This window comes from Oncorhynchus masou, chromosome 27 (assembly GCF_036934945.1).
Source record: "Oncorhynchus masou masou isolate Uvic2021 chromosome 27, UVic_Omas_1.1, whole genome shotgun sequence".
NCBI lineage: Eukaryota > Metazoa > Chordata > Actinopteri > Salmoniformes > Salmonidae > Oncorhynchus > Oncorhynchus masou.
In genome coordinates, this window is record NC_088238.1 from 30683370 (window position 1) to 30695014 (window position 11645).

Consider the following 11645-nt stretch of genomic DNA (forward strand, 5'->3'; position numbering starts at 1 on the left):
ATTGTAAAGGGGAAACGTCTAGGAGAAACAACAGCTTAGCCGTGAAGTGGTAGGCCACACAAGCTCACAGAACAGGACGACCGAGTGCTGAAGCACGTAGCACGTAAATATCGTCTGTCCTCGGTTGCAACACTCACAACCGAAATGGTTTCTCGAGATTGGTGTGGACTTGACTGTACAGAGACCTGACATCAACCACATCGAACAACTTCAGCGAACATCGCCCAACATCAGTGCCCAACCTCACTAATGCTCTTGTGGCTGAATGGAAGCAAGTCCCCGCAACAATGTTCCAACATCTATTGGAAAGTCTTCCCAGAAGAGTGAAGGCTGTTATAAAAGAAAAAGGGGGGACCAACTCCATATTAATGCTCATGATTTTGAATGAGATGTTTGACAAACAGGTGTCCACATACTTTTGGTCATTTAGTCTATTATTATAATTGTTTTAAATTAATTTAGCTCACATAATATTATATGATTTAAAAGTTGCATTAAGGTGTCTGAAATAGAATGAACGTGGCAGAAACGAATGCAGATATTTAAATGCACCGAGTCCTCTTGCTCAGTTGTGCACCGGGGCCTCCCACTCCTCTTTCTATTCTGGTTAGAGCCAGTTTGCTCTGTTCTTTCAAGGGAGTAGTACACAGCATTGTACGAGTTCTTAAGTTTCTTGGAAATTTCTCGCATGGAATAGACTGACAAGTTTCAGACGAAAGTTATTTGTTTCTGGCCATTTTGAGCCTGTAATCGAACCCACAAATGCTAATTCTCCAGATACTCGACTAGTCTAAAGAAGGCCAGTTTGATTTATTCTTTAATCAGAACAACAGTTTTCAGCTGTGCTAACATAATTGCAAAAGGGTTTTCTAATAATAAATGAGCCATTTAAAATGATAAACTTGGATTAGCTAACACAACTTGCCAATGGAACACAGGAGTGATGGTTGCTGATAATGGGCCTATGTACGCCTATGTAGATATTCCATAACAAGTAATCCGTTTCCAGCTACAATAGTCATTTACAACATGAACCATGTCTACACTGTATTTCTGAACAATTTGATGCTATTTTAATGGACAAAAAATGTGATTTTCTTTCAAAAACAAGAACATTTCTAAGTGACCCAAACTTTTGAAAATAGTATATATAAATATAAATATATAAATATATATATATATATATATATATATATATATATATATATATATATATATATATATATATATATATATATAAATCATTGGTTGTAACTGATGGGATTCAATACGAACATTCATCATGCAAAAACTGCATAGCTTAGAATCTTTCTTTCTTCTTTTTTTTTCAGGAGAAAACGTTTTTAGTGAATATGACAATAGAAATTGAATATAAACCCATCAATCTTGGCATGGATACAATAACATAACTGCTTCAAAAATCAGTAATAGTAAAAGTAATGATAATTGACAAGTAAATTGCTTAATCATAATGGCATTACTAGGCTGTGGGTTTCTGTAGTCCAGTTCCCTCAAAACTACAGTCATGGCGCTTCTGAGCGACCAATAAGAGCGCAACATGTAGACTTGCTTGGGACTCGGCTTCACACATCACGGGGAGGGGTGAATGGAATAGCAGACAGAAAGTTTTAGTACCACGGACTCAACATGAACTAAGGAGAAACTGGGACCATTGTACAAATATTTACAAATGCCTAGTGTCCCACCGTGTCATATTTCTGCTGGCGTGAGTGTGTTTAGGCCTACCGAGCGGTAAGTTTTCTTCATTAACTTTCCCTGACCCATGTAATCGGTAATACCGTTATTTTCTGTTTTTGAAAACTAACGGCTCTGGATTTTCTCATGGAAACTATCAGTAACATTGAAGTTTCATCAATAATTGTTTGTATTTTTATATAATGTATGATTTTATTATAAACTGTAGGTTTGTTTCTGTGGGCAGGTGTAGGAGACTTGTCAATTTATTTTCAAGTTGTCATTGAATAATTTTTTGAAATATGTTCTGAAATGACTAAGGTGGAATTTACAATTTTGCGAAATTCTGGTTGCTCAATTTTACTGCAACATTATCATATTTTGATGAGTTATACCAATGACTGTATGGGGTTGATACATTGTTACTGCTGACAGTGCTTCTCCTTGCTTCCTGCTTTGCAACTTCCTATGCAGAGAAGTTGATCTGAAAGAAGAAGTTGAACAAGCTTGATACGCAACATCATAAAATAGAATTAGTATAAGCATAACATATCATGATAGAGCATCTTATTTTGGCTAAGTTTACCAACATGAGATAAATATACATGCTACATTTAACATCCCTTACAAATCCATCTATTCTAATCTAAAAAATCTATTTTATTCTTCATTGATAATAGATAACTCGTGTTATGGAACAGCAAGTGAGCGATGAAGAAGAACCTCAACCTGTAGTCCTTCGAGAAGAGAATCGGAGGAGGAGAAGAAAGATGAAAGCCTTCACCTCCACCTTCTCCGTGACCATGGATCAGATAGCCATCGAGTTCGTCCTCCCCACCACCACTAAGAGTAGCCGCAGTCCGGACACCTTGGTCCTGGAGGTGGCTGGGAACTGGACGGTGGAGCAGGTGAAAGCCCAGGTGTGGCTGAGGGTAGTAGCCACCAACCTGTGCCCCGAGTTCTATCAGAAGTACTCCCCTGACCACTGCATCCTGCTCTACCAGAAGAAGGGCAACTGGTGTGAGATCTACGATAAGCACCAGGTGTTTCAGACCCTGGACTGCATTCGCTACTGGAAAGGTAGAAGATTTTAGTCTTAAATCTTTCTTTTATACCCTTGCATCTTTTATATATATTTTATCGTGAGGTGTATTGAGATGTTTTCATAAAGTTGTATTTGAATCTAAAGCTCTAAAGAAAGATGTGGGGAAGATCCACCTGACGTGCCGGCCTCAGCCCTCTGAGGAGTCCACACAGTACCAGAGGTACCTCAACTACCTGATTGGCTACGACGTCACCGACGTCAGCAACGTGCACGATGACGAGCTGGAGTTCACCAGGAGGAAGCTCCTCACACCCCGCAAGATAGAGCTGGCCGACCGGGACCCCAAACTCTACTCAATGGACCCTTGGATCACATCCAAGCACCTCCCAGAGTACCTGCTCACCAAGGTATGTAACCCCTAACCTGGCTGCTCCAGCTCTGTGGGCGACCCTGTGCTGCTTGCCTGCTCCCAGCCTGTTCTGTATGTGGTGATGTAGCTGGGCACTGGGACAGCAAGAAATAGCCAATTTCCGTTGCCTCTGTATCATGGATCAATAAAGATTGAATAATATTTTATTCTAGGTGACCAACAGCCACATCCTGCTGGTCATTCACAGGAACAAGGCCAGCCAGACCATCAAGGTGTCCATCGATGACACGCCCGTCCAGGTGCTCCAGACCTTCTTTACGAAGATCTCCAATAAGAGGGCTCTGCTGGGAGTTCCTGAGGATGTGTGTGAGGCAGACTACGTCCTGAGGGTGTGTGGCAGGGAAGAGTATATCTATGGGAACCACCCGGTCAGGGACTTCCACTGGGTCCGACAGTGTCTGAAGAACGGGGAGGAGATCCATCTGGTCCTGGAGTCGGCTCCTAATCCAGGTCAAGACCTGGTCCAGAAAGAGGACTGGGCACAGGTGGATGACTGTACTGGAGTGGCAGGTAAGCTAGCATCAATATTCCCAAAGTAATCATATCAGAATATTTCACCAATAGATTACATTTTACAATATGCACTTTTCATAAAGTTAACAAACTCCCCTAGGCCATAGAGTTGTGCCACAATAACCAATATTATAGCACATGATTTTCCTTTGGGGAATATTTATTTGATGATTAAGATGATTCATATTCCTCTGTTCCAACAGGCACCCATGAGCAGCTGACGATCGACGAGAAAGACCACGAGCGGGTCTTCACAATCTCTCTGTGGGACTGTCACAGGAAGTTCAGGGTTAAAGTCCTGGGCATAGACATCCCGGCCCTGCCGAGGAACCCTGAGCTGATCGTGTATGTGGAGGCCAGTATCTTCCATGGCCAGCAGCTCCTGGCTCAGGAGAGGACCTCCTCCAAGGCTTTCACTGAGGAGGTGCTGTGGAACACCTGGCTGGAGTTTAATATACGCATCAGAGACCTGCCAAAGGGGGCTCGCCTCAGCCTACAGGTAAACTAGGAAACCGTATAATGTTTTTTGGTTTAGTCTGGCAGCTGTATCTATATTTGCTTTAGCCAACATCTTTGTTGTGATCATGCTATTATTTCTGGATTTTTTTTTGTAGAATACCAGTCTATTATTTTGAGAATATTGTATGAATCACAATTTAACTCTATCCTCTTTTCTCCTCTCCCCAGGTGTCCTGTGGGAAGGCCCAAACCCAGATCTCTAAGGGCACCTCCTCCTACCAGGACAACGGAGGATCCCCAGTTGGAGGTGGCAGCGGCAGCCATGATTGTAATAAGACTAAGAGTCGTCTGCTGTACTACGTCAACCTGCTGCTGGTGGACCACCGCTCGCTGCTGCGCCAGGGAGAGTTCATCCTCCACATGTGGAAGATGCCTGAGAAGACCGAGGACAACAGCAGCGTCAATGCAGACAAGCTGACCTCAGCCACCAACCCAGACAAGGCCTCCTCCATGGCCGTAGCCATCCTGCTGGACAAGTACTGCTACCCAGTGGCCCTGCCCAAGAGCAGGGAGGGCAAGGAGGCTGGGGGGGAGGGTCGGGAGGCCGAGGGAGGGGAGAGGGGGCAAAGGGAGATGCCTAACCACCTGAGGAAGCAGTTTGAGGCAATTGTTGAGACTGATCCACTGCACCCTCTCAGCCAAGAAGACAAAGAGCTGCTGTGGCACTTCAGAGAGGAGTGTATGCGTCACCCCAGGTAAGACTGACTGGCATGGTCATCTAATACTATATTACTGAATAAGTCATCGGAGTTTATAATACAGAAGCACTTGTTTCATCCCAATTCCATCTTTCTTGTTCTTATTTGAAATATGTTTTTCTATAAGAGTATCACAGAGACCTTCCTGTAAATATGATTCAGTGAAATGTTTTATTGAAATGTTGTAAAACTCCCTACTGTCTCCTCCCAGGGCATACCCCAAGCTGCTGGGCTCTGTGCGGTGGGGTAGACAGGAGGCTGTCCTGGCCACCCATAGGCTGTTGGAGAGGAGCTCCGTGTGGGACCGTAGTGTGCTGGATGTGGGCCTGGCCATGCAGCTGTTAGACTGCCACTACTCTGACGCTCACGTCCGCTCCATGGCCGTACGCAAGCTAGAGACCCTGGGGGACGACGACGTCCTGAGGTACCTGCTGCAGCTGGTCCAGGTGAGTTAGTCGGACTTGATGGAACCAAAATTTGTCTGAGAAATGTCTGATGTGTTTCCGTCTTGGTTCTGTCAAGGTTTGGTCTGTGCCATAGAGAAACCGAGTTTCGTTACACAGCCCTAGTCATACAAGTTGACATTAATTGTCATGACTCTTGTCCTGGAGGCAGAACAGAGCGATTTCACCAGAGCGATTTCACCTAAAGTCAAAATTGCCAATCTTGTAAAAATTCATAAAAACAAACATTTGCTTTTTTGTTCTTAATTTAAGGTTAGGTTAACTCATTAGGGTTAGCAGGTTTTTAAATATATTTTTTTAAATTACATTTATTTTACCTTTATTTAACTCGGCAAGTCAGTTAAGAACAAATTCTTATTTTCAATGACGGCCTAGAAACAGGTTAGGTTAGGTTTAAAATCTGATTTTATGACTTTGTGACTGTGCTAGCTAGTGACCTCTCTGCAGAGCTGCCACCAGAACAAGATTCATGACGAGAAAGACTAAGTAGCCCTAGTCATAGGTGGTTGGTCTACCTGTCTCTGAAGCACACATGAAAACAAAATAGCTGTTTCATACATTGACTAGAAAAAAATACGAGAACAACTTTTATAGACAACACTTCCCTGGTGTTTTCCCAGAAGGGAGCACCTGTGGGTAGTTTTACATGTGTCATTCGTCAGTGTAGAGTCAAATAAGCCGTCTCTACTGTCAACAATGAGGCCTTAGTTAAACATGCAAAACAGTATGAGTATGAAAAAATCCCCAAACGGGAAGATACTTTATAATGTCGCATTACAGTTTACTGAAACACTTTGCTTGCATTTATTATGTGTTTACTTTGAGAGAAAAAAATGCATATGTGTGCTCCTCTGTGTTTTTCAGGCTGTGAAGTTTGAGCCATACCATGACAGTGCCCTGGCCAGGTTCCTGCTGAAGAGAGCTCTCAGGAGTAAGAGGATAGGTCATTTCCTTTTCTGGTTCCTGAGGAGTGAGATCGCCCAGTCCATGCACTACCAGCAGAGGTACGCTGTGCTGCTGGAAGCCTACCTCCGAGGCTGTGGAGAGGACATGCTGCAGGATTTCAGACGCCAGGTGGGTGAATAGCCTTAACCCCAGCCGTAAACAAGAGTACGGTGTGATGTGTGATCGGACACAGTAGGAGTGGGTGAGGGGAGTTTCTCCTCCGTACAATGTGACTGTAGGGCTTTGACGTCGTAGCCAATCAGGTAGTTGAGGTACCTCTGGTACTGTGCGGCCTCCTCTGAGGGCTGAGGCCGGCACGTCAGGTGGATCTTCCCCACGTCTTTCTTCAGATACAACTTTATTAAAACATCTCAATACACCTCACAATAAAATAATATACTGTACGCAAAAGAATTGGAGGATTGAAAAGACAGATTTAAAAAGACGAGGTCGCTAAAGTGTCAGATAACGAGGATCTGAATAAAGAATAATCCAATTCATTATCATCAACAGGTGGAGATGACAGAAGCCCTGCAGAAAGTCACCAGGGAGATCAAGGCCATGTCTGCTGAGAAATATGATGTTTCTGCACAAGGTGAGCCTGTCGCCTCAGGTCAACGTACCTAGTATAAGAGATCAAGATAAAATCATATAGAAATGAATACGTATATGAATCCTGGTGGTATGTTCAGTTGTGTTCCAGCTGCGTCAGAAGCTGGAGAACCTGCAGACGTCTGGGCTGCCAGAGAGCTTCAGAGTGCCCTATGACCCTGGTCTACGGGCTGGTGCTCTGGTGGTGAGTGGAATAATACCTATCCATCTCTATTCTACCCCCCTCTTATTTTCCTCCATGTCTCTTCTCGCTTGTCCCCATCCCTTGCTTCACCATCATTTCCTGTATCCTCCACTAATAGTATTCATACTCCTCCATTCTCTCCTGTATTTGACTGTAAACATGGGTCCCTCTCTTCAGATAGAGCAGTGTAAGGTGATGGCCTCTAAGAAGAGACCGCTGTGGCTGCAATTTAAGAGGGCTGACCCCACCACACTATCCAGTGACACCATCGGGGTCATCTTTAAGGACGGGGATGACCTCAGGCAGGACATGCTCATTCTACAGGTATGTGGGCTTGCTTTCTCAATGGGTTAGGCAAAACAGTCCACCAAATGTTCCATGACAACGAATTGCTCCTCCTTTTAGATTCTGCTGATCATGGAGTCCATATGGGAGGAAGAGTCTTTGGACTTGTCCTTATTGCCCTACGGTTGTATCTCTACTGGGAATAAAATAGGTATGTCAAATGACTTTACACGCTCATGATGTGTTAATAATAATATATAAATAATTATAGATATATGCCATTTCTTATTAAATAAGCATTGTTCTCTATTCTCTTATTTCTCTCTCTCTCTCTTTCTCTCTTTCTCTAGGGATGATTGAGATAGTGAAAGATGCCACCACTATTGCCAACATCCAGCAGAGCGTTGTGGGAAGCACAGGAGCGTTCAAGGACGAGATCCTCAACCAATGGCTGCGGGACAAGTGTGTGAGCGAGGAAAAGGTAGCTGGCTATAGTTACTCCCACGGTGCTGCAGCATCTCAGCTGTAGAGGATATAACTGCACCGCTAAGGAGGAAGGAAACACCCCTGCTACATTTCCTGTTACCCAGGGCTTTGTCTGCAGCACTATTCACGTATACTCAGGCTGTGTAGGCTGAAGCAACTCCACATTTTCAGCTCTGCTATGTCTGTTTTTGAATTGGCCTGTTAGAAATATCCCCATGCAGCAGAGTCACCATAGCTTTAGGGTGAAGGTTTACCACAGAAGCTACCACAGCGCTAGCAGATAAATAGAGAAAGATGAAACACGGTTGGAGTCACTGTGTTCGCTCCAATGTTGTCAGTGGAAATACTCGAGCAGGGCTGGTTGCATGAAATGGCAGCTCACGAATGCTCTTCATTTCCTCCACTCTGTGTCTCCATCACTTCCCCTCTCTCTGTTTCTCCCCTTCACTCGCCATCATTGTCTCTCCCTCTCTTTCACTGTCTTTCTCTCTCTGTCTCTCTCTCCCTCTCCTCCCTGTAGTTCCAGCAGGCGGTGGAGAGGTTTGTGTTCTCCTGTGGAGGGTACTGTGTAGCCACCTACGTGCTGGGGGTAGGAGACAGACACAACGACAACATCATGATCACTGAATCTGGTACCAGATCTCTTCCTCATCTCCCTATAGCACAAACACGATACAGTACTTGGCGTTAAGTGGTTGCCAAAACATTAGGAATACATTCCACAATATTCTATATATGTGGATGAACCCATAGAAAGTTATTTTCTGTTCATCTGAATGTAGTAATTTGTTTCTGATGTATTGGGTGGTTTATCTATAACATTATTTTCCCCCTTTGATATGTCTGCCCTCAGGTAACCTGTTCCACATAGACTTTGGACACATACTGGGGAACTATAAGAGTTTCCTGGGTATCAGTAAGGAGAGGGTTCCCTTCGTCCTCACCCCTGACTTCCTCTATGTCATGGGCACATCAGGGAAGAAGAGCAGCCCACATTTCCAGAAGTTCCAGGTACTCAAATGAACGTGTTGTCCAACCAGTAAAAATACATATACACAAACTCGCTCACACGCAAACACCCACGCACACTGTTATGTCTGTTCACACTGCTATGCTTTATCTTGGCCAGGTCGCAGTTGCAAATGAGAACTTGTTCTCAACTAGCCTACCTGGTTAAATAAAGGTGAAATAAAAAAAAAATTAAAAAAAATAAACACACACACTCTTAACTACAGTATTGATCTTTCCAGGATGTGTGTGTGCGGGCCTACCTGGCTCTGAGGCATCACACCAACCTCCTCGTCATCCTGTTCTCCATGATGCTGATGACGGGCATGCCTCAGCTCACCAGCAAAGAAGACATCGAGTACATCCGCGAAGCGCTGACTGTGGGCCGGCCGGAGGAGGAGGCACAACGCCACCTGCTGGACCAAATAGAGATCTGCAGGGACAAGGGTTGGACCGTGCAGTTCAACTGGTTCCTACACCTGGTGCTGGGCATCAAGCAGGGGGTGGATAAACGCTCAGCCTAGGGTGCTCCCCTTATGGTGTCAATGGCTTAGTGGGCTGGCAACACCAGAGGGATGGGTTCAAATCCCACATGGGTCACATATGTGATAATTGTAAGCCACTTTAGGTAAGATTACTATGTTGATTGGACGCCCAAATAAGGAGAGAGGGAGATATAGTCAGAGACTAAAGTCTGGATCTAAAAGTTTGTCAACCCTTCCACAATGATGTAACTAGTTGTTCCGATGCATTGCCCATTGACTGTACCATGGACTGTATACAGTAAGTCTTATTTTTGCACTTTCAAGATCAAAGCCTGATCTTACCATATGTTTATGAGTTATACATAGATATTGACTCCTGTTCCTCTGCTAATGCACTGCATCTGATTGTATCATCTGTTAATATAACATCCGACTTGTATGACTGATGGTGGCAATACCATAATAAACCTGATCGTAGAGAAATCTAGTTATATATTATGTCCCATCGCTAGAGGTCGACATGCAGATGTTAAACTGAGTGACTCACCAACCTCGTCAGAGGAAGAGGTCTCTAGGAAACCAAAGGAAGCTTTTCCACACCCGGGTGAGTTCACATAAACCACATATCAGAATTTCGGGTGTTTCATCGTGCAAGCAGTCAGTATAGTTTTACCATAAAATGACATTTCATTCATCAAGATGAAAGAAGTTGAGGATTAGGCGCGCAGTATCGAAGTAGGCTAGCTAGCTACTTAAATGCATATGAAATGTGTGCAGCACCACCCCATGTCGCCCGCGAAGCGTTTATGCGCAAGCCCAGAGCAATCCAATTATTGACATTGAAGCCAGTGAATCCCAGCTAACCCAATTCGAGCCAACTCAATTGTGCCTCTGTGTCCTGGATCGGTAGCCTCTCTCCATCTCAGGTTTTGGGGATGCGGTTGCAGCCTCAGTGTCTGCAGCTGGACTCCGTACGGAGTGTCCTGGAGGCAGTGATCCGGAGGAGCTTTGGTCCTGATGGAGTACAGGTGCTGTTCACACGGGACAAACGCTGTTGACACGCCACGGAAGACGCATCCTCACAGCCCTGCGGGTGGAACAAAAAGACCCACTAAAACTCGCTCTAGCTCTCGGAAAAAACTGCAGTTCTAAATTCGCTCCATTCATTAAAATCACAATTTAATACCCAACAGTTTCTTTTGACTACGTGAACCTACTATTTGGTTTTGAAGCATAGAAACCAAACCATATGGTTTGAATGACAAATACAAATATATGACAAATATAATGAGCATGAAAAGGTGAATGTAAGAAGCGCTCAATTTCAAATAGACAACATGTCATATTAAACAAGCATATAAACACGAAATAGGTCAGCAGCCAGACAGGGAGCCTAAGAAGGAATGACAATGAATTATTCATGCAATATTAAAAATGTTTCAAGGCTATAGCCTACAAAGAAATACATTGTGAAGCATTTTTGAGTGCAACACACAGCTGGTAGGGAGTCAGGGACATTAAGCACACAGCATTTTAACAGCAGTTTGTTGTATTAAATCATAATAGTCTAAATTGCGCATATAAGCTGTGACACTTAGAATTAAATACACACTAAAACGAAAAATGCCTTATTAGGCTCAGTCTAGAGTTCCTTTGAATTCATTTTTAGAAACACCAATGTTTGGCCAGGGTCTGTGGCTTCAGGTTCATGTGATGGTGCCTCTAGAGCAGGGCAGCAATGGAGAAAACCTCTCCAAGCTTGTAGAGCCACTGGGGATGCTAAACACCCTTATGGCCACTCTTGACAAGCTGGGCAGGGATGCAGGGTTGTTATTTTTTTCTTCTATTGGTAAGCCTAAAGGTTTTTAGGCAAATAACCCAATCAAAATGGAAAGTGCCTTGAAATTTGGAATATGAAAATCAATCATGGCCTATTGTATAGATAATCTAACAAAAATGAAGGAAACTTTTATGAGGTCAGATTGTTTGCGTATAAATACTTTGCTACAATGAAACCTAATTAGCTACTCACCTCATTCCTTTCTTTTAGCATGTGCACGTAGTAATAAGTACACCATCATGCTTTCGAGATATGTGTCATTTCAGATTCCGCAATGATTCTTTAGTTGTGGACATTACATCACCACACTCCCTCTCTTGCTCTTGGTCCTCATCTTTGTAATTCACCTTGATTTTGCACCTGTGTGTTTTATCAGTTTCTTTACGAAAATATTTAGCTAACTCCATGACAGTAGCTAAAGCAAGGGGCTATAGCA

At 43.7% G+C, this 11645-nt stretch overlaps 1 protein-coding gene across 1 annotated transcript; it reads left to right on the top strand.

Moving 5' to 3' along the window:
• Nucleotides 1-1571: 1571 nt before the first annotated feature.
• On the top strand, nt 1572-9856 carry LOC135515982 (phosphatidylinositol 4,5-bisphosphate 3-kinase catalytic subunit gamma isoform-like). Its single transcript, XM_064939896.1, has 16 exons — nt 1572-1752; nt 2376-2775; nt 2885-3147; nt 3323-3680; nt 3887-4182; nt 4371-4897; nt 5112-5346; nt 6229-6438; nt 6823-6904; nt 7002-7105; nt 7283-7429; nt 7511-7601; nt 7741-7871; nt 8397-8508; nt 8730-8887; nt 9127-9856. Exons 2-16 carry the CDS (start codon nt 2388-2390, stop codon nt 9406-9408), a joined length of 3384 nt encoding a protein of 1127 aa, XP_064795968.1. The 5' UTR covers nt 1572-1752; nt 2376-2387; the 3' UTR covers nt 9409-9856.
• The last annotated feature ends 1789 nt before the right edge of the window (nt 9857-11645 follow it).

Coding starts and splice junctions, on each gene's coding strand:
- LOC135515982 (XM_064939896.1), top strand. CDS start 2,388: ATGGAACAGCAAGTGAGCGATGAAGAAGAACCTCAACCTGTAGTCCTT. Junction 7,106..7,282: donor TACGGGCTGGTGCTCTGGTG/GTGAGTGGAATA, acceptor CCCTCTCTTCAG/ATAGAGCAGTGTAAGGTGAT. Junction 7,602..7,740: donor CTCTACTGGGAATAAAATAG/GTATGTCAAATG, acceptor CTCTTTCTCTAG/GGATGATTGAGATAGTGAAA.